At 43.4% G+C, this 23440-nt stretch overlaps 1 protein-coding gene across 1 annotated transcript in view; it reads left to right on the forward strand.

Moving 5' to 3' along the window:
* Positions 1 to 5434: 5434 nt before the first annotated feature.
* The window catches only part of CNST (consortin, connexin sorting protein), a 47917-nt gene continuing 29911 nt past the window's right edge, over positions 5435 to 23440 (forward strand). Inside the window, exons 1-2 of the mRNA XM_014528245.1 lie at positions 5435 to 5860; positions 17825 to 18030. Coding sequence (XP_014383731.1) covers positions 5482 to 5860; positions 17825 to 18030 — 585 coding nt within the window. The 5' untranslated portion in view covers positions 5435 to 5481. The remainder of the gene's footprint in view (positions 5861 to 17824; positions 18031 to 23440) is intronic.

A 23440-nucleotide genomic window follows, 5' to 3' on the forward strand; every position in this document is an offset into this window, starting at 1 on the left:
GCCCCCCCCCCCCCGTGCATGAATTTCGTGTACCACGCCTCTAGTATATGTATAAAAAGTGAAATTCATTTTAATGATAGGGTGTATTTAAATAGATCAACATCATTTCAATATTAATAAATATAAGCCCAGTAATATATGGGTGTGGTGACTTTCTTTCTCAATTCTGAGTTGACTGGGAGTAGCCAAATTTGAATTTAGGGTTGCCCCACCTGCATGGCTCACAGTTCATGGGCTTGATCCCCAGTGGGGGGCGGGGGAGGCATGCATGTGGCAGTTGATCAATGATTGTCTCTCATCATTGATGCTTCTATCTCTTTCCCCCTCTCCCTTCCTCTCTGAAATCAATAAAAATATATATTTTTTTAAATTTTTGAATTTAGTTTTAGTGGAATACCTAATTGATCTGTTTACTGTCTTCCTCTAAATTTATTTGTTTTGACTAGAAATTATCAAATTTAAACTTGGGGTCCCACTTTAATGCTTAAGAACTTTGGCTTCTTTCAAAAGTAAAAATATAGTATTTAGGCGTAATTTGTATGAATTACAGAAACATGGCACACATACCTCCTTAAAGCATTTTAATAAAGTCATTGAGTAATGTTATATATTTAACTATTCCGATCTTTTTAGATTTTAGTAACACCTGATGTTTGTACTCTCATCAGATGTCTCAAAAGTGAAGTCACGTCAACCTGGAGTTGAGGTTATATTTCTAACAAAATGTAGATTTCTTTCTGTTAGCCTGTCACACTGTATTGTTTGTGAAAAGCTTCTTTGAAGTGTTGTGGTTTTTCAGGTTTTTATAAGCCTCACTTCAGCATGTTTGCCTGGCATTCTTCAGCGGTACAGAGTCAACATGTCAAATAACTTCACGCAGTGGACATATTTGGAATGCGATTCTGCCGCAGGAGCTGGGAGCTTGAGCTGCACGCACTGCCATGCTTTCAAAAGGCAAAACCGTCCGGAATCAGTGCAGTGACTGCGTGTTGCTGTTCCTTTCCTGAGAACTGGTTACCGACATAGGGACTCTCACAGAATAGACATGCAGTTTAGATGCGGCAAAGAGCCTTGAATGCTACGTCAGCTGTGCCTCTGGCTCCAGGCCCTGCGCAGTGCTAGCATGATGCTCAGCCCTGTGTGTCAGCTGGGTCTCCTTCTCCTGGAGACCTTCCCTTGCCCAAGTGCTTTCTCATGGTGAGACACAGGTGCACGAACACCAACATTGTGACTGCAACATATTTTTCATATGTCTTCATAGTATTTTATACATTTTTTAAAAGGCTGATAAAAATAGTTGGTCTAGCATTGAGGGAGAGGGAAAGAGGAGAGAGAAGAGGCAAAAATAACATCTGTAACTGTTTCCAAAAGCAGTAGGACTACAGTGATTACAAGTCCCATTAAGAAAGTTATCCTATTGCCGTAACCGGTTTGGCTCAGTGGATAGAGCATCGGCCTGCGGACTGAAAGGTCCCGGGTTCGATTCCAGTCAAGGGCATGTACCTTGGTTGCGGGCACATACCCAGTGGGGAGTGTGCAGGAGGCAGCTGATCGATGTTTCTCTCTCATCGATGTTTCTAACTCTCTATCTCTCTCCCTTCTTCTCTGTAAAAAATCAATAAAATATATTTTTTTTTAAAAAAAAAGAAAGTTATCCTATTGTTTGAACTAAAATATTCTAGTTGAAGTGCGTCAGCAATGTAGACAGAAGCCAAATACTGTATGATCGGTCCCTTTACCTCTCCGAGGAAGTGGACGGGAATCCATGTGCCTGACTTTTTCTTTTTCAGAGAGAAACAGTAGAAAATTGGTTCCCTTACTCCTTCATGTATCTGTAAGAACAAGGCCCAAGACTAGCCATTGTGAAGAATAGAAATTACCTGTGGCTGGGTTATGGGCATCCAGACGCTTACATCTAGGAGGACACATAAGCAAAAATATACCATGTAGGGCAGTATTTGGGAAGGACTCTATGTGGTGGTACAGACTGCCATAGAGCAGCGGCCGCCAACCTTTCGGACCTCATGGACCGCCGTGGTTCGCGGACCACCTGTTGGTGACCCCTGCTCTAGTGGGTATGTTATGTATGGTCCTTTTGGAAGGGAGAGGTCAGGGTAAGCAAATTGGAGTGACTTTTCAGCCAGGACTTGAAGAATTGGTAGGTGTCTTGTAAGAATAATTATAAGACATTCATGCCGTGGAAAGACCATAAGAGTCAGTATTAAAAAGTAGTTTACAGCCCTGGCCGGGTTGGTTCAGTGGATCGACTGTCGGCCTGCGGACTGAAGGGTCTCAGGTTCGATTCCAGTCAAGGGCATATGCCCGGGTTGCAGGCTCAATCCGCAGTGAGTGGCGTGCAGGAGGCAGCCGATCAATGATTCTCTCTCATCATTGATGTTTCTATCTCTCTCTCCCTCTTCCTTTCTCTCTGAAATCAATAAAAATATTTTTTAAAAAAAGTAGTTTACAAAGTTACCTTTTGAGAGTTAAACTAATTGTCATTACAAACTAATAGGCAACATGTCTTGAGGCCCAAAGGAAGGAACACCTACGCTACTGGTAATAGTTACTTAAATAGCATATCAGGGTGTCCCCCCAAAAATGTATACACACTTTGAATAATTATAAAGGCAGTGTTTATTGAAATACATTTCATTTTCAAAATGTAATAGAATCTACAGACATAGTGTGTTTGCATTTTGGGGGGACACCTGTATATAGCTTTAAATGGTTCTCAACAGGAGAAGGCAGGCCATGCAGGAAATGGTGCATTGTGTGGCCCCAGCACGTCCCAGGGAAAGAGAAGACTTCCAGGAACTTGAACTTGGTCATCAGATGTGTGTCCCCTGCTGTCGGGTGGAGATTAATCACTGGGGCGTACCTCACTGGAGTGAGGCACTCTTTCGGTTACAGATTTCTCCCCGTTGTCGGTAGGGCATAATGACAAGAATGTGGCCTCGGGATCAGAACTCGTTCAAATCTCATGCCCAAACGTGCGAGCCGAGTGACTCTTGACAAGATACGCTACTTGTCTCTGCATGGGTACAATGGGGCTAAAACTATCTGTCTGCTAAGGAATCGTGAGGATTGAATGAAAGCATTGATCTGAAGAGTTACACTCAGGGCCTAGCACAACACTCAGCGAAGCTGTGAATATGATCTGTAATTTTATACCCACCAAGAGCCTTAACCACTAATTTCTCGATACCTGAATCATCCCAAACAGGGTGTGCAGGTCAGACGCTTGAGCATTCCAGGAACGAAATCAGATACCCCGTCAGGAAGCAGTGCCTCCCAGCATTTTCAAACAGTGCTGGGAGCCTGAATCAGTCATCAGGAACCTAAGCGTTCCTGGGAGGTCAGGAAGCACCGTTTCTGAACCCGCCGTGAGGCAGAGGCTGAGACCTGTGTGAGTGACCTGCCAGTGTTGAATGCCAACCTGGAGAGTGTGCAAGTAATGACAGCCCGCTTTCATTCAGCATTCACTGGGGGCCAGGGACCCTGCTAAGTGCTCTGCCTGCCGTGTTGTGTCAGCCTCAAAAACGACTCTTCAGGGCAGGTTTTAAAATTCTCCTCTCTAATGAGAAAAGTGAAGCTTGGAGGTGCTAGGTAACGAGGTCACACCGTTGTTCGTGGCAGAGCCAGGATTTGAGCCTCAGTCTGCCGCTGCTCTCAGCCATCACGCTGCAGTGCACCAGGGTCAGACCAGGAAGTCCCGGTTTCAGATCCAGTTCCACTTCCCTCCAGGAACGTGATCTGAAGCGAGGGGTTGTTGCCTCTCGGGCCTCAGAGTCTCCATCTGAAGCCCAGAGTGAATGCGGCCCATGTAACGGGCTTATTCGGAGGATTGGGAATAAGGCACCTGAAGTACCCGGCACAGTTTCTAACACACGGAAGTGATTCACCCCGACAGGGTGGCTACTATTTGGGGCTCTCTAGACGGTTTTCTACTTCCCACTGTCCCCCTTAGCCTGTGACTTCCGTGTCACTTGCAGGTAAAAGTAAAACCTTTATACTTTTCCACTGCAAATACATGTAGACTATGGCTTGTTTATTTAATTTATAAAATAATCGAGGCTATTACCAGTTTTAAGGTCTGACATTTGTCCTACGTAGCCACATAAATGTCACTGTTTTTATTGTGATAAAATGTAAATAACATAAAACATGCCATTTTAACCATTTTTAAGTCTACAATTCTGTGTCATCAATTACACACTGTCATGCAGCCATCACCATTGTCGTTTCCAGGTCTTTCCATCACCGTAAGCAAAGCCTCTGTTACCATGTAACTGTAACCCCCTCTATTTAGAATTTCTTTTAGTTCTACACTAAGTTATTCTAGTCAGATCAAATCCTCTTACTTTTTACATCACATACCTATCCGTTGAAGATAAGTAGTATATGTTTTAAGGAAGATGATACCAGTCAGATTTAGATATTTTTATGTTTGCCAAGCAGTACTGTTATGTCTGAATCAAAGTATTCCAGTTGCAAAATATGTTGAAAGCATATGATACAACCAGGGTAGAGGTGATGATATAGCTTATACTTCCTTTTCATATTTTTAAAGAATTGTACTTTACATGTCTAAAGAGTAAGCATTTCTGTTTATTAATTAGAAGAATTTAAAAAGTTCTATTATTGAGAGGTGGTTTTTTTCCCAGAATTACTGGAATATTATATTTTACTCAAACCCAAAATCATATTTGGCATGAAATAAAACTAAATCTGGCTGACACCATTTCCCTTAAAATGTAATGTACTTTTTGATAAGAGTGGATAAAACGTGACTGATCAAGGGCTTGTAATCCATTTTGTAGATCTTCAAAATGTTTATTTTCAGAATGTGAAAGATGTAATGAGAATAGCATAAATATATGCTACCTGAATTTTTCCCCACATGCCTTTTTCAATTTATTTTAAATAGATATAAACGTTTTCATTTGCAAATATTGCTGGTGTTTGGCCAGACAAGGACTTAAACAACTAACTTTCACTTGTCCGGTTAAGTGTCCAGTTATAGCATGAGTGGTCGATTTTAGCAGATAACCTCATCTAACCAATAATTTCTTTCATTGAGGCAGCAGTCCCAACATGATGCACATTAGAATGTCCTAGAGAACTAAAAATACACCGTCTCTGGGCTTGAGCCACAGAGACTCTGGTTTGATAGATTTACGACAGACTTTACTCGCGTGTTTATTTGTAATAAACATCAGCCAGGGTTGAGAACCACTGTGTCCAAAGGAGAACGAGAACGGGGGGAGGGGATCTGGGGTGGGACTGCGAGAGGGGGCGGGAGTGAGCGCCAGGCATTTCCCACGCCTCCCTGGTTAAGTCAGGCAACCCCAGAGAAGAGGAAAAGGAGGCTCCCTGGTAGATCCAGAATTTAGAAAATAAAGCAGCTTTTCTCTTTTTGTCATTGCAGACATGGAAGGACTTTAATGAAACTCACAGGACTCCACAAAAGATGCTCTAATGGATGACAGTGAACCGCCTGCAGGTAAACTTCAGATAGAACCACAAGATGGGCGTCCTCCTGGTGGCGGTGTGGAAAGTGTAGGGTCCCGCTTGCCCTCTGCATCGGACGAAAATGAAAATCGCCTTGACGGGTGTGGGCATGACCGCCTGACCAGCAGTGACGGCGCCATGGGCAACCCTGCAGCGTCCGAGCAGGACAGTCTCAACAACAATGCAGGCTGCACACCCAGCTGTGAGGCGGCCGCCAGTGCGACCTCAGAAAACACTGCTTGTGAAGGCCCCGAGGATGGACAGGACTTCTCGGGAAAGGACGAAAACATACCTGGAAAGAGAAGCCCAAGAACCAAGACAGGCACGGCCAGGAAGATCCCACCAGGTATTGTTTGTAATTACTGCTTGTGCCACTCCCTGAAAACACATCTTCTTCCCGCCCACACTGTACCGGCCCCGCATCTCGCTTGTCTTCTCTCAGTATAGTCCGGAGCTAGTGCTACAGGCGCACAAACAGACCCAGCTGCGTGGTATGCGGGCGTGTGCCGTGTCTCCGCAGCATCCCACCGTGTGGGTGTACCGTCCTTTATTTAACCATTGCTTTATGGCTACTCCCAGTATGCTCTGTAATAAATGTGCTGAAATTGACATTCTTTATACATGTTTTCACACTAGATACTTTAAATACAGGGTATCCCCAAAAACTGTATACACACTTCGAATAATTATTAATCCCAATGGGTTAAATCTGAAAAGCAAGAAACATCAATTGATCTAAAAATATTAAAGTGTGTATACATTTGGGGGTGGGGAGAGAGATGCCCTGAATATAGGGTCCTCTTCCTTTATAAATTAGACCCTTTTCTGCCAAAATTAGTCTCAAAAATTTCCTTCTGTCATCACTGTGGCTTTGATCTCTAACCTGTGAGTTTATGTGCTTGTATAGTCTTACTCTCTATAAAATCTTTCCAACTCACTCAGTGGGTGAATATATACATTAACAATAATGTTGAATAAGACATCAAGCTTTAATTATCTATAGTCACTTTGGTTACAGAGTAATTCAGAGCATAACTTACTGGGCATGTGGTTTGGTGATTAAAATGTGGAAGTAGGGACTATTTTGCCTGGATGCCAGGGCAGCCCTGGGAAAAGGCAGCCTCTGGCTATTTTGTATCAGAAGCGTGAGGGGGGTGGGCTGGAGGGTTCTGGGGCATCCCCCGCTGGGACTCCTTGGTCAGCGCCACTCCCAGGCCAGCTGCCTGCATCCGGCTCTCCTGCGCCGAGTGCACTGCCTCCTCTCACCTGCTCCTGTCTTCTGAGTCTGTGGCTGATTTGCCATAGTCTGTTTTTTATTGTTTTGTTTGTTTGTTTTTAATATATTTTATTGATTTTTTATAGAGAGAAAAGGAGAGGGATAGAGAGTTAGAAACATCGATGAGAGATCGATCAGCTGCCTCCTGCACACCCCCTACTGGGGAGGATGTGTCTACCAAGGTGCATGCCCTTGACCGGAATCGAACCTGGGACCCTTCAGTCCGCAGGCTGTATCCACTGAGCCAAACCAGTGAGGGCCAGTATTTTTTAATTTGGAGTAAAAGATGAAATTTTCCAGTTTCTACAAATCAATCCTTATTTATTCTATAAGGTAACTTGATAACTTTTTAATGCAGCTCATAATTTGACTTTCCAGTTAATTGCATGCCCTTGACCGGAATCGAACCTGGGACCCTTCAGTCCGCAGGCTGTATCCACTGAGCCAAACCAGTGAGGGCCAGTATTTTTTAATTTGGAGTAAAAGATGAAATTTTCCAGTTTCTACAAATCAATCCTTATTTATTCTATAAGGTAACTTGATAACTTTTTAATGCAGCTCATAATTTGACTTTCCAGTTAATTGATCCCTTTGTCTTTGCTTTTCCTTAGTAGTCTTAAAGCAAATGAAAATAAATTTGATAAGCAATATGAAAGCATTTTTTACAAGACCTACATTAGCTATGATATATACAGTACTACTTATATAAATTGATTTATTCTTTATAATTCAAGGGCAGCTTGACTGTGCCTCTCTAATCCAATCTTGTGATATTTTTAAGAACTGAGATCTAGTTGCATATGTATCAGGGTCAGTCATAGCTTCACGATTATGACTCCTTTTACGGTATTCCTCCCTTCCATGGCCTTATCCCAGTTTTCCTAGGTGGGATTGTGTAATTTAAAGTTGCTTAGTACTTACTACCAGTGAGAAGATATGTGTAGAATTACCACCCCCTAATGCACTTGAAATAATATGTTTATAAAACCTGGGAATAGTCTTTATATAAAGATTATGTTAAGCTTATTTTTTTGCATCTAATATAAAATGAGTATAAGAGTGTAAGAAGCCGAATTAAGAGTTGTAAAACCTAAGTTGAATCTTACTTCTGGTTCTAGGTCACTTGGTGAGACCTATTTGCTCTGCACTTCACTTTTCTCCTTTGTATAATGATGTTCATATATGTGTATCTACAAAATGCCTTTCTGAGCAGTGAGTAGATTTCTGAATAGAAATGGTATGTCTACACTCGGTTGAAGTTTGGTGATTTACCTCTGGCTTATCTATAGAGTTTTTACATGTAAAGGGTACGTTTTCATTTGTACTTTAAGTTTTCTTAAAGGAAGGTAAGTCTAGGTGGGCAAAAGAATGTTAAACTGAATGAAAAGCTATTTTTGAGGGTAGAATTATCCCTTTCTGACCCGAAAGGGCCTAAGGTGGGAAGCTTTAGGACTACCTGGGCGCTTGCCTGTTTACCCTGAGATCCCTGAGGCCCGTGCTCTCAGTCCGTGTCCAGTCACAGTCTCAGTGACGGTTTCTCCCTACGACTCTCGTTAGCCTGTTCCTCCCCGTCTCCACCACACAGTCCCGGTTCCGCAGCAGCGGCTTTAGCTGGAGTCCTGCCCAGGACCCTGCGTGTGTCTCCCGCCCTGCCTCTCCATAAGCCCCTCTGTGTGGGAACTAACACTGCAGACATTCATGCTGGGCAGGGCATACGTACTCTCCTCTTTACTGGGAAATCTTAACATCCCAAACAAGTACAGTTCCAAAATTTTACAGATGAGTATTTTTCTAATAACAGAATAATTTCTAAAATGTGAAATGATATCTAAAATGTGACTTTCAATCCCAAACCAGGAATAAGCTGCTTGTCGGTAAGTGCTCTTTCAGTACTTTTTAAGAAACATACATTAAGGTAAACTCACTCCTATGCTCCCTGACCTAGCTTAATTTATAGTACTTTTTCATGTACCCCAAGGCTAGTACTGTTAAAAAAAAATAGAGCAATAGTATTACGATACATGATTTTATCGATTTCTTGGAGGCAGCATTTCTATAAACCTGCTAAGCCTTGAACTTGGCCTCATCTAAGTCCAGTTGTCATTATGGTAAGGGCTTATTTTTTCTTTTTTCTTTTTTAAATATATTTTATTGATTTTTTACAGAGAGGAAGGGAGAGGGATAGAGAGTTAGGAACATCGATGAGAGAAACATCGATCAGCTGCCTCCTGCACACCCCCTACTGGGGATGTGCCTGCAACTGAGGTACATGCCCTTGACCGGAACCGAACCCGGGACTCTTCAGTCCCCAGGCCGACGCTCTATCCACTGAGCCAAACTGGCCAGGGCAGGGCTTATTTTTTCTTTAAGAGAATTTAATCCCCTTGATTAGTCAACTAAGCAGGGTTACAGGCTGCGTTACAACAAGTTTTCGCTGGCATCGTTTTAGGTAAATAATATTTCAAAAATTAATGGAAATGAGCCTATAAATATTTAACAGCCTTATTGAGATATACTAGTAATTCCCACCTAAATTGTACAGTACAAGTCAATGATGTATAGCTATTCAATAGCTGTGCAGCCATTACCACAGTCAATTTTAGGACATCTTCAGTGCCACACAGAAACCCCATGCCTATTAGAGTTGCTCTCCCTTTCCCCCTTAGCCGTCCCAGCTCTAGGCAACCACTCACCCACTTTCTTTCTCTATAGACTTGCCTGCTCTGGGCATTTCACATAAATGGAATCGTACAATGGATGATCCTTTATGACTGGCTTCTTTCACTTAGCACAATATTTTCGGGATTCACCCATGTTGTAGCATGTGTCAGTACTTTGTTCCTCCCGAGGTCAAATAATACTCCATTGCATGGGTATCTCACATTTCATGTACCTATTTGTCAGCTGCTGGGTATTCTGGCTGTTTCTACTTTTTTTTTTTAATATGTTGTTATTGATTTCAGAGAGGGAGAGAGAGATAGAAACATCAGTGATGAGAGGGAATCATTGAGTGGCTGCCTCCTGCATGCCCCACACTGGGAATCTAGCCCGCCACCTGGGCATGCTCCCTGACCGGGAATCGAACTGTGACCTCCTGGTTCGTAGGTCGATGTTCAACCTCTGAACCACGCCAGCCGGGTTGTTTCTACTTTTTAGCTGTTATGAATAATGCTCCTGTGAACATTTGCATACAGGTTTTTGTGTGGACATATGTTTTCCTTTTGAGGGGTTTTATATGCACAGGAGTGGAATTACTGGATCATAAAGTAACTGTTTAACTTTTTGAGGATCTGGCAAACTATTTCCTGAAGTGGCTACACCATTTCACACGCTCACCAGCAATATATGAGGGTTATAGTTCCTCCACATTTCACCAGGACTTGGTAATATCTGACTCTTTATTAAAGCCAGAGTTGTTTTTACTTAGAAGTAATTCACATGCCATAAATTCACCTTTTCATAAAGTGGTTTTAGTACATTCAAAGTTGTATAACCACCTAATTCTAGAACATTTTATTCCCCCCAAAAAAGAAACTCCCCATTTTCCCCTGTCAACAACTGGGGCATAAATTTTGAATAGTTGTGAGATACAAGTTTAGATGAAGTTTCTGATGGTTCCCATAACAACTTCAGTTATTTACTCAGCCAGTCGCCATAGTTTCTAAACATTTGACAAAACAGCTCAGCAACTGGCAGGAAGCCAGAGGCGGCAGCAGATGCACATTGAGAAAGACCCTTCCAGACGGACTTTGCCACCCTGCAGTGCCCAGACTTGTTCCACTGGAGGCCTTCACAGCGTGGCCGCTGGGAGGTGACAGAGAGGCCTGAGAGCTGGGAAAACAGCTCTCGAGATGGTCTGTGTCCTGCAGTCAGGCTGTGCAGTGAGAACAAAGACTTGGGTTTTGAATGTTGGCTCTGCCTGTTCCTGTGTGACCCTAGAAAAGCAGTACCTCTGTTCCCGGAGCCTCCTGCCTTGTCTGTGGCAGGGCTGATCCCACCTGTCTTGTCCTTGAAGTGAGCAATCCTGAATGTCAAGCACCTGTGAAGTCCCCAGCGTAAAGTAGGGGCTTCTAACTGGCAGCTGTCGTTGTGTGTGTCACCCGGTGAGTTGTAAGTGGCATGAGCAGGAGCAGCATTCAGCAAAATCAAGACATTTGTTTAATTTGACTCTAAATCCATCTCACCTCTTTTGTCCGTATGTTTCTTCTGGGATCTTGGTAACACTCTCTTTCGAGATTCACCTCTCCCCCCTAATGTGCATTCCTCCTCATGCCTGCTGGCATGTTGACTGGCATGGATCCTGAAGGCACATTTACATTTTACATATCTGGCTTTGACCATGGAACCTTTAATTGAAAAGAGCCTGGAGCGTATTCTAGAAGTGCTTTCTCAGATGCACTGTGTATTTACACAATCTAAATATTGAGTATAGGGTACTCAGACTTAGTGTATCCCAACTAAGTGAGCCTTTCATGTGAGAGCAGAAAATAAATAATGGTCTTTGAGTTCAAAACAGTGTGGCTGGAGGCAGAGCGCTTAATGACGAAGGTCGGCTTACAGATGGGTGTGCCGTGGACATTATGAAACTTAATGTTCAGCCATTAATTTACGAGGAGCCAGGATGAGAGCAGTCAGGTCACTTTCCTTAGGTCACAGGGCAGTTTGCCTGCAGCCGGCGCTCTAACCACAGACCTTTGCCGCTACGCTGAAGGCTGAGGCACTGCCTGAGGGCACAGGAGGGTCACGTGCCACACATGCCACGTGGAGCAATGGTGAGTGTGCCCTGATTACGTGAGATGCCCTTTGACCCCACGTCAGGTCCCAAGGAAGTTGGCTAATTTTCAGATTTATCTCACTCATAATACTAGTTCCGAGAAAGGAGGGAATGTTTCCCTTTAACCACTCACACGCATTTAGCCAAGGATTGCAGATATTTAAATGGTGAGCACTCCTCTATTTTCATGAGACTAAGTAGGAGCTTAGGGGTGACGTGGAGGACAGAGGAGTAAGCCGCAGAGGAACTACATGAACCATGTACCAACATTTATTTCTGCTCCCTCCTCCAAAAGTATGGGCAAGCTGTGCATCAGCATGAGCGAGGAAGATGGATTGAGGAATTCAAGATGCAGTGGCTCAAGGAATCATAACCTGAAATCACAGACAGAAAGGCATTCAGTTCTGTTTTTTATTGCAGTAAAATATGTACATAAATGTGCCAGGTTAAGTGTACAGTTCAGTGGTATTAATTACATGTTGTATAACCATCACCACTATCTATTTCCAGAATTTTATCACCCTGAACAGTCTCTGTCAGCATTAAGCAATAACTCCCCATCCTTCCGCCCCTTGCACCCAGTAACCTCTGTTCTATTTTCCGTCTCTGTGAATGTGCCTGTTGTAGATACTTCATGTAAGTGGAAGCATATCAGACTTGTCCTTTGGCGACTGGCTTTTTCACTTAGCGCAATGCCTTCAGGACCATCCGTGTTGCAGCATGCATTCCGTTGTATGAACAAGCCACCTTCTGTATGTCCAGTCATCTGTTGATGGATATTCAGGTTGTTTCCACCTTTCGGCTGAATGTGAATAGTGCTGCTGTGAATATTGGCATATGTGTATCTGTTTGACTGTGTGTATACCTAGAAATAAGCCTGTTTGGTGTGTATGTAATGGAATTGCTGGGTCAATGCAGGAGTTGAACATGCGCTGAAAGAGGAGAGGAACGGCAGTTACTGCTCAGTGGGTACAGAGTTTCTGTTTGGAGTGAGAAAGAGTCTGGAAATGGATCGTGGTGAGGACTGCACAACATCGTGAGTGTCGTTAATGTCACTGAATTGTACACTTCAAAATGATTGAAATGGTTAAGTTTTATGTTGTGTTTTAAAAAATCATAAAAAATGATAGGAGTTTCAAACTCAGTGATAAGGACACAGAGAGCTAAGTTGATGATAGCTTACTGAGTTTTAAAACAGAAGCTCCTGCGCATTTATTGAGCACCTTCTGTGTACCAGCCACTGTGACACATGTTTTCTATGGGACATCATATTTAATCTTCTCCACAGCCTTATTATTTGTGGCCTTGCACTGGTGTGTGCACATTTGAAGAAGCAGTGTTTACAGAATGGCTTCGGCAGGGAAAGTCTTTCTCCAGTCAGCCTGCCCCGAGGTTCTGGCTGGGCCATTGGTGGTGCTCATGGGCTGGCTTGCTGCTAGACTCCTTAGATGGGCAAGTCTGGTGCCTGGGTCAGTAGGTGGGGAGGCTTGGTGCTTTGATCCACAGTGGCCAGCCTGGTGCCTAGGTCTACTGGGGCAGGCCCAGTGCCTGATCCTATACTGGGACTTGGGGAGAGCCCGGAGCCTGGGTCCTTGACGGCCAACCAGGGGACCACTGGGGTGGGGCTGATGAATTGGTCCATGAGGGTCCGCCTGGAGCTGGAGCGAGCTTGGAGCATGGGGCCATGATTGCCAGCCTGGATGCTGCAGGGCTCGGCCTGGCCCTGAGGAAGGCCAGGAGCCAGACTCTGTCAGAGCTCTCCTGGAGGCTGGGGCCATGGGGGTCATCCTGTCTACATTTCTTAAATACCGGAATCACCATGGAGATTTTGAATGTTTGAGATGGTCAGATCTAGGAGGGACCTGAGATCTCATCTAGGCAATCCCTTTATCTTAAAGATGAGGAAACTATACTATCTCTATATATAAAAGCCTAAGTGTCTGTCTGACCATCCAACCAGTAGCTATGATGTGCACGGACCACCAGAGGGCAGACGCTCAATCCAGGAGCTGCCAAGACACACATTGGCCATTTAAAAATAAACGGCACCACTGACCTGGTGCCGACAAACTAACACTCAGCTTCCCCCAAGTGGGACACAGGCCCCGTGACACCCCACCAAATTGCAGCCAACGCTGCCAAGATCCCATGGTGCAAAATGCGGCCCCCAGCCCAGCCCAGAAACGGTTGCTGTGGGCACCGGGTAATGATGCCACATAGCAACGCCCAGCTTCCTCTCCCTAGCGACTAGCATCCTTTGAGTTTCTTCAGTCCAGGAACCCAATGTGCTTTATAGCCAGGTGCAAACATGTCACAGTTTAATCAAATGTTTGTGAAGCCTTTTCCCATGCCTCATCTCATTTGATCCTCACAGAAGTCCTAGAGTAGATAGGAGACTTGATAGAATCCTATTTTCTTTTCATTAGCAAGATGCGAATAGTGATATTAAAATATTTCTTCTAATTAATTTCCTTTCAATGTGCGTGAATCCATGCATTGGGACACTAGTAGAGAATAAAAAGTCTACTCCAAGGTCACATAGAAAATAGTGACAGAACTGAAGCCTCTCACTCGAATTCCAGTGCTGTTTGATCTACCCTACTCTGTCCCAGCAAGGAATGTTATCTCAACAGATAGGGTGATTTTATTTAAGTCATCTCTGACGCTCATGATCGTCAAGCCCTGATAGGTAATTCTTTTGTGGTCTGAGTCTTACAAGTTTCCCTCTCCTGTTAACCCATCTGGAATGACCCATCTGAGCTTAGCTCATATTTTTCATCCCCTCCCTACACTTAATGGTTAAAGTCCTATATTCTTTCTAATTGTTCACATCAGCCTTTGTTGCTCTTGGAATCCTTAGATTTCTGTATGCTTTTGGAACTTCTGTCAGTTATTCCTCTTAAAATTTCTTTTGTTGCTACATAATTTTATATTTGTATTGATTTCAAAGAGGAAGGGAGAGGGAGAGAGAGATAGAAACATCAATGATGAGAGAGAATCACTGATCGGCAGCCTCCTGCACACCCCTTACTGGGGATGGAGCCCGCAACCCAGGCATGTGCACTGACCAGGAATCAAACCATGGCCTCCTGGTTCATACCACTGAGCCATTCCGGCCGGGCACTACATAATTTTATTTACTAATACATTGCTTATTTATAAATTGTACTTATGTGTAAGTACAATTATTAATTATTAAAATAACTTAGAGACAAAATAGCAGGAATCATGACCATTATGAATCTACTAGTGTTTAGAGCACAGATTCATGCACATTGAAAGTAAATTAATTAGAAGAAATATTTTAATATTGCTATTTGCCCTTTCTCTATAATAGAAGTGTCAACCGAATTCACGATCGACAATGACAGATAGAAACACACATGTGTGATTGGCGCCAGTGAGAGCTTTATATGTATTGTGCATGCACGAGTCAACTTAGCCTTTTATAGATATAGAATAAACTTGCTTAATTAGACCTGCTTTCTGATATAGCTAAACTTTTTCCAGCCCAGTGAAGCACCCCAACTTCTCTTTCAGGTAATTGTCAGCAACACAGCAGTAAATATCAACATGAAGCAGATTATTATTGTAGATCACACAGGGAGAACAAAGGGTAAAATATTTAACTGCAGCAGTGTTTGACTATATTCTGCGCAGTGAGAAAACCTGAAGTTATTTTCAAGTTCCACCATTTCTTCTTTTCAGTCGGGTCAAGTTTCTAAACTTTCTAAATCTCCGTTTTCTGGCTAATGAAAAGAAAATAGGATTCCACCGAGTCTCCTATGTACCTCCTCCAGGACTTCTGTGAGGATCAAATGAGATGAGGCACGGGAAAACGCTTCACAGACATTTGGTTAAAGTGTAAAATGTTTGCACCTGGCTATAAAGCAATTCGGGTTCCTGGGCTGAAGAAACTCCAAGGAGGTTCTGATAAAACGCTAGGGAGAGGAAGCCGAGTGTTGCTACGTGACGTCATTACCCGGCGCCCACAGCGAGTGTTTCCAGGCTGGGCTGGGCTATGGGCCACATTTTGTGCCATGGAGTCTTGGCAGTGTTGGCTACGATTTGGTGGGGTGTCGCTCAGGGTGGTGGCAGGGCCTGTGACCCACTTGGGGGAAGCCAAGTGTTGGTTTGTCGGCGCCAGGTCTGTGGTGCTGTTTCTTTTTAAATGGCCAGTGCACATCATGGCAGCTCCTGTGTTGAGCGTCTGCCCCCTGGTGGTCAGTGTGCATCATAGCTACCAGTCGGACAGTCAGGTGGACACTTAGGCTTTTATATATATAGATACTGTCTAAATAACTGAGATAATCCATTTCCATTATTCAGAACCCTTTTTTTTTTTTACCTCCTTGAGATAAGGTACTCATAAATTCTGTTCCTTTTTTAAAAACTTGGAAAATTCTGTCTTTAACTCCATTTTACTGAATATGAGTATTATAAAATTTTAACATTTTTTTCAAAGAAGAAACATGAAGTAGTATTTGATAACTATGGGAAGAACTAAATCAAGAGAAGTGTAGAATATGGCAGGCTAACCTTATTTCAGTCTCTATGAGATTAAATATTTTAGACAAAGCTGTATGGCAAGGGAAGAGGGAAATAAAACAGTACTTCTCTTAATATCTTTGTAGTTTTCTGTGGAAAGCTAGTAACAACCATGTGGTTTAAAAATTAGCAAGCAGACAAATCACTCATGTTTTCATGAAAACTGTCCCTGCAGAATGGCAGGCCATCACTGCACCTGTACTTCCAGAAGCCAAGTGACATAAACTTTATAAAAGAGAAGTTACAACAATATAAGAAATCACTACGGATAATTTTGTTTTTTCAAAAGCACATTACTGGAATTTTAGTGCTGAGCCACTGCTGGATACAAGGGGCATAATGTGGTACATAAACTAATCCTGTGCTGCAGGAGTTGTGACCCAATAAAGATGAGGCCGTACACCAGTTACTATAATGCAGCCGGATAGAGGACTCAGAAGAAAATACGTTTACTTCAGGCTCCTGCTATAGGGCAATACATCGATTTTGTTAGGGGAGAACATAAGTATGCGTGGATGAGAGGAAAATGTTCCAACTGTTGGCATCTCTAAGTGCTCTAAGTGCCTTATTAGGGGGATGAAGAATTGATCGGTCTGGTCAGACAGTGGGTTTATTTAGAAGGCAGTAGAAATCCTAGCCAATTTGGCTCAGTAGATAGAGCGTCAGCCTATGGACTGAAGGGTCCCAGGTTCAATTCTGGTCAAGGACACAGACCTTGGTTGCAGGCTGGATCCCTGGCCCTGATCGGGCACATGCAGGAGGCAACCAACCGATAGGTCTCTCTCACATCCATGTTTCTCTCTCTCTGTCTCTCCCTCTCACTTCCTCTCTCTCTAAAAATCCATGGAAAAATATCCTCCGGTGAAGATTAACAACAACAACAAAAATAGAAGGCGGTAGAAGACAGGGTTCTGGACACCATCTAGAGGGCTGGGGATTGCATCCTCAGTCGTGGTGAAGGCACCAAACTGCTGGGAAAGATCCTGTCTGAGGCAGACCAGCTGACGGTCTGGACAGTCAGATAGTCTATCAATTTGAATATGAAAATTGGAACTGATACTGAGAATTTAGTGAAGGTTGACATTATAATGTATAATGATTAAATTTTTAAAATTTTGTGCATCGTTTCAGGAGCTGTGGGCCAAGCATTTAATTTATTGGTGACTTTTTTATTTTTAGAAGTTTGTATTACTTAACTTTTTTACTAGGAAAAATGTTTCTGTGGCCATTAGCTCTGGCATCTGAATTGGTACTGCTCTTCTGGGATCCAGAAGTAGTTCCAAAGTTATCAGGCCAGAGTTTGAGGAGGAAAGCTTAACCCTTTAGCCAGCAATTTCACATGATAAACACATTTATCTTCCGTTCAGTTCTGTTTTATTTTGGGCAAGCGAGGACTTCAAATTACATACAGTTATTCCATTTTTTTCTTTGGGAGAATCAAGTTTTCGGTCAGGTTTCAACCTGCATAAACCTTCACACTTCTATTTAGATCTATTTTTATTAATACTTTTAGTGATAATTCTGCAAAAATGGTTTATGTGTGTGCTAATAGAAGCAGTCAAATGTCAGCACAATCTTAATCAGGCCAGTAACTGTGTTTTCACGTATTTAGTCTTATTTGAAAATTGTATCATGAGCAGGCATCATTGTTTCAGGGTGTCCCACCATAGTGGGAACTTATCCTAACATAGGACTTTATTTACTTCTTCCAGGACTTTCCTCGGGGGATTCCACATCTTTAATGCAAGAAGACGTGCTAAGTGCAGACGCATGTGCTGTTGGTGAGGAAGAGTCAGCCGAAGGCAATGCTAACGACCAACCAGAAGCCCCGACACTGGCTTTGCAGTCTCTGTTCTCACTGATCCGCGGTGAGGTGGAGCAGTTGGACTCGAGAGCACTTCCCCTTTGCCTCCATCAGGTACTGGCTAAACCCTTCCTCTTTCTAAAATCCTGGGGCCACTGTCAGCCATGACCCGAATCCAGTCCTGTAGTTGACTCTACCCCACCTGTCCTCGGTGAGCCCACGAGAAGGGACCTGGGCACGTGGGTGGTGGGAAAGTTAATATTACTGAATAGTGGCCACTGAGTGGACATGGATACTCAGTCAGTAGTTCCAATAACCGCTAGCTTCTTTTACTTAGGGAATAAGGTGTTTGCAAGTTAGAGTCTGTGTAGCAAGCACTTAGTGAGCACCAGGTAGGTGCCCAAAACAATGCCAGAGACGAGGGAAACAAGATCAGCTACAGGTGTAGCCTTAAGAGAGCCCCTGTGGAATAGGAGAAGCAGCTGTGTGGGTAAACAATTGTGGACGTCCGAATTCAGTGTTGGCATAGACAGGTGTTTAAGCCTAAAATGTGTGGTTAATTTTGTCCCGTAGATATTACGGACGTGCAAGATATGTAGGCCAAGCATGTCAAACTCAAAGGCTAACACAGGCCAGATAAACAGGGCATGCAGCCCGCAGGCTGTGAGTTTGACATGCTTGATGTAGGCACTTACTGGGAGAACAAAGTGAGGAGGTGCAGGAAGAGAGGTCACAGTGGGGTATATCGCTGGAGATTAACATGGAAAAGAGATGGGAAATGAAATTGGGTAGCTGGTGGCGCTGAGGCTTTAGGGACTGGGGGTGTTTAATTAGGGGAGTGCCAGAATCAAATTTGAATATTAGAAATATAGCTCTTCTGATGATGGGAGGGTAAATTAGGAGATGGAGAGCCTGGAGATCCGGAGGCCTTTAGGACAGTGATGAGGGAGCTTTCTTTCTTACACAAAAGCTAATTCAGGAAAAAAAAATAACATATTTATGAGCTATGTTTTATTTTCCCTTAAAATGAAAATAACTGGTACAGGGGAATGGAAAAAGTTTGGCCTTTTTCTTCATTTACTTCTCTTGCATTTTAACTTTTGCAATGAGTAGTAAGTAATTTTTAACTTTTAAAAAGTAAAATATAAAATAGCTTTTGTCCCAAGGCAGGAAAATGTATCCTATATAATAAAGAGCTAATATGCTAATGGTCATGACCCCGTCACGCTGTAACGACCGATCAGCAGGAGGCTGCGTGCGAAGCAGGTGCGGGTGGGCGGGGCTGCGTTCTCGGCAAGGCACACACGGGTGGGCGTGGACTTGACGCTGTGTCCCTGCCTGGCACTAGCCAGGGACTTGATGCTGCATCCGGCCAGGTCTGGGTCTCTTCCCTTTTAATGTGCATGAATTTCATGCACCGGGCCACTAGTATTCTTATAAATTTATATTGTGAACCTGAAGAATGCCTTTGAGAAAATGGGTGCTGCTTTTTTACTCTAAAACCTTCAAACTTGCCTGGTCAGTGTGGCTCAGCAGTTGAGTGTCAACCCAGGAACCAAGAGGTCACGGGTTCGATTCCCCATCAGGGCACAAGGCTAAATTGTGGGCACGGTCTCCAGTGTGGAGCAATATGGGAGGCATCCGATCAATGATGTTCCTCTCTCATTGATATTCTATCTCTCTATCACTCTCTCTTCCTCTCTAAAAATCCATAAAAAACATATTTGAAACCTTCTAACTTGCCCTAGTTGAGAAGCAGCTTTCTCATCTTTCAGCCTTCTTTGTATTTGTACAGTAGAGACTTTGCAGAAAGTAATCACACTTATTGTAACTTCATCCTCCAAACAACCTAGAGGGTTAAGGATTAGCATCAGCTGTTTACAAGAGGGAACGCAGGCTCCTTTACAAAGCAAGTTTCTTATCATTCTGGGCTGGAATTGGTCTATTCCATTCATTGCATCTGTTTTTGTAACAACTTGGGTGAAATTTGAATCTGGGCTATTTATTAAGTTACATTGTTTAATCACATCTCATTTCTTGAGGTTGACAATATAATTGTAGGTTAGGGAGGAGAGTGTCCTTGTTCTTGGGAAACACACATGCAAGTATTTAGGAGTGATGTATTTAAGAATTGCTTTGAATAATGCCATCAACTTACTCAAGATTTTTCCATCAGAAAAAAAATACGTAAGAGAGAAAGCAAATTTGGCAAAATGCCAACAATCAATGAATCTAGGTGAAAGACACATGGCTGTTGATTTTCCTATTCTTTGAACTCTTCTGTATAGTTTCAATAAAAAAGGGGGGAAAGGACGTTTGGAGTAGGTGGAAATAACAAATGTGGTCAGATGTTTTCAAGGAGTTTATGTCACTGGGGTGCTGTTACATTAAAGAAGAGAAAAATGCGCTTATCAATTGGCAGGCGATCCTACAGCCGAAGCAGATCTAGTAGAAAATCACATTTTCGGCAGGAAGATGGTAATGATCATGATCAGGCCTGAAGATTATTTGATTTTTAATAGCTCAAAGGAAAATTCTGCCCTCGTTCCCAGGAACATACCAGTGTGCTGAACCCTGTAGGTTACGCTTCTTCAGTATCTCAGCCTCGTCTCTCCTGGCAAAGAGCTGGGCACATACAGTGCGCTTGAGAAGTACGGGCTTTGGCTCTGCCTCTGACATGCTAAGTGGCTTTAGTTTCTTCTGGGAAGTTGTAGAGCAAGTGAGATAATGCATGTAAAAGCACTTAATGTAGTGCTTGGAACACAGTAAAAGTCAAATAAATATTAAGCATCACTCTATTCTCACTGTCACGGATTCAAGAATTGCTGTTAGAAATGAGGCTGGGATCAGCAAAGCCATGCTGAAGATGCAGCAACTGAGCCATCAGGGCAGCAGAAGCAGCTGATGGCCTGCAGCCCAAGAAGACAAAACGTCCTCCTCCCTCCCAAGGGAGACACAAGTCAGGGCGAGACGAGGTGACGTTATTCATTTCAGTCATTCCCTGTGCCTTTCGCCTGGACTCACCAGCTGTTGACATTTTACCAAATTTTTGCCCTCTCCCCCCACATATTTTCCATGGAAGCACTTTTCCCCACATCCAAACCCGGTCGGCAAGTCCTGCAGATCTACTTCAAAATATGTCCAGAATCTGATCTCCTTGTGCCTCCTGCATTGCTATCATCTCAATACAAGACACTGTCGAATCTCATCGTATTCTTGCAGTAAACGCCTCGCTGTGAGACCTCTCTGCTTCCACTCTTACTTCCATTTAGTTTTTTCCCTCCGTACAGCAGTCACTGTGATCCAGATGAAAAGTAAGCCAGATCATGTTACCCCTCTGCTCAAAGCCCTCCAGTCCTCGCTTCTCATTTAGAGTAGAAGCCAGAATTCTAACCATGGCCCACAAGGCCCTGCATGATCAGGCTACTTCCTCTTCGACCTTCATTCCTAAAACTCTCCTCATTCACTCCTTCCCAGGAGAGAGGTGGAGGGAATCTCCAGTGATTCTAAGATGGACCCTGAAGTTCATCCAAGTTCAATCCTAATATCTACCAAGAAGGAGAGGGTAATTAGTCAGTCCTGTGTGGAACAGATCAGCAGACTCTGAAGAGAGACTTTTATACCATTTTCCTGTTTCGGAATACTTGATGTGTCTGAATATACTGAAAGAAGATTTAGGCTCTTAGTAGAGTATTTGGGGTTATTCAAGTGAGAAGTGCATGGAAAACTATGCCCAGAAAAAAAGGAAAGGTAAAGAAAAAAGTTGCTCCAGGAAAAACAAGTTTTTAGGAAAGAAAAAATAATAATAGTTTGGCCCATAAAAGGTAAGCATTAAATATTCCTCTACCCATTGCTACAATATAACAATATGGGTTGCTGAATCTGTATGAGAAAATAGTGTTTGTGGGATTGAGGTAGAGGAGAATCAAGAGTCAATATTTGCCTTCTACTAAAACTGAAAAATCATGTAACAGTAAATTAAGCATAATGTTTAGAGACATAGAAGTTAAAAAAAAATAAGAAAAAAAACAGGTAAAAGAAATCTAAGTGCTTGCTCCTGAAGGAAGAAAGGAGTATAGAGCAAGAAGACGGGGCTTTCTTAACACACCTTCGAGAGCTATTGACTCCTGGAACCATGTACAGTCATAATTTTTATAAAAATAAGAACTAAAGGGTGACATTTGTAATTTAAGCATAAGGTGAGAAGATCATTTAGGTTAAGGCAGTGACAGTGGAAACAGAGAGGGATGACTTTGAAATCTTGCAAAGGAAGAATCACTAGGGCTTGGTGCAGATAGCAAAAAGGGCGTGAGAGAGGAGTCAGAGGCAACTCTAGGATGTGCAGTTTGGAGGAACGGTATGTACCATCAATAGAAATTGGAGATTAAAGAGGGAGAGTTAACTTGGGGATGGTTATTATTTTTAAAGTGATACTATGTGGCATATTCCTAAAGGCCATTGGAAATATGACTGCAGTTACTTTAGACATTACTTTTAACTCTTGGGACTCTTTTTTTTTTTTTTAATATATTTTATTGATTTTCCACAGAGAGGAAGGGAGAGAGATAGAGAGTCAGAAACATCGACGAGAGAGAAACATCGACCAGCTGCCTCCTGCACATCCCCCACTGGGGATGTGCCCGCAACCCAGGTACATGCCCTTGACCGGAATCGAACCCGGGACCCTTCAGTCCGCAGGCCGACGCTCTATACACTGAGCCAAACCGGTTTCGGCAACTCTTGGGACTCTTAACAGACTCCATTTGAAAATTCTGGTTCTGGGGTAAGAGTAATGTTTCATACACCGACTTAGTTAACATGACTGCAGTTAGCTTTAAGGTGTGACTGAAGTCTAAGCCCGGAAGTGAGAGGAAGGACATCAGTGCTGTGGTCTCCGTCCAATGAGCTTTTACTGAAAAGCATCGGACTCAGGCAAGAAGTGCCTCCCTGGGATCCTGAAGCCCCTCTGTGAGGCTCTGGCTGAAAGCTACACCTTCCTAGGTCCCTCCTTGTTGTCCTGGCAGGTAGAAGCCCGGAACCAGAACACCTTATAACTTCTATCCTTCCAAAGTGACTTTCAACTTCCCTCTTCACCTGATTCTACTCTGCATCTTGCACTCCTGGTTCAGACTCACATTCAAACACCACTTTAAGCACTTGCTGGTATGTGCTAGGCGTTGTGCTCAATACGCATTTGCAATCCTACAGCAGCTCTGTCTCATAGAGTTGTAGATATTATTGTCATACTAGAGGCCCAGTGCACGAAATTTGTGCAGGTGTGGGGGGGTGTCCTCAGCCCAGCCTGCATCCTTTCCAATCCAGGACATCCCTCTCGCAATCGGGGACCACTGGCTCCTAACTGCTCACCTGCCTGCCTGCCTGATTGTCCCTAACTGCCCCCCCCACCCCGCCAGCGTGATCACCCCTAAATGCCTCTGCCTGCCAGCCTGATCGCCCCTAACTGCCCCCTATGCCGGCCTGGTCACCCCCAACTGCTCCCCCCAGCTGGCCTGGTTGCCCCTTA

This window comes from Myotis brandtii, unplaced genomic scaffold (assembly GCF_000412655.1).
Source record: "Myotis brandtii unplaced genomic scaffold, ASM41265v1 scaffold627, whole genome shotgun sequence".
Lineage (NCBI taxonomy): Eukaryota > Metazoa > Chordata > Mammalia > Chiroptera > Vespertilionidae > Myotis > Myotis brandtii.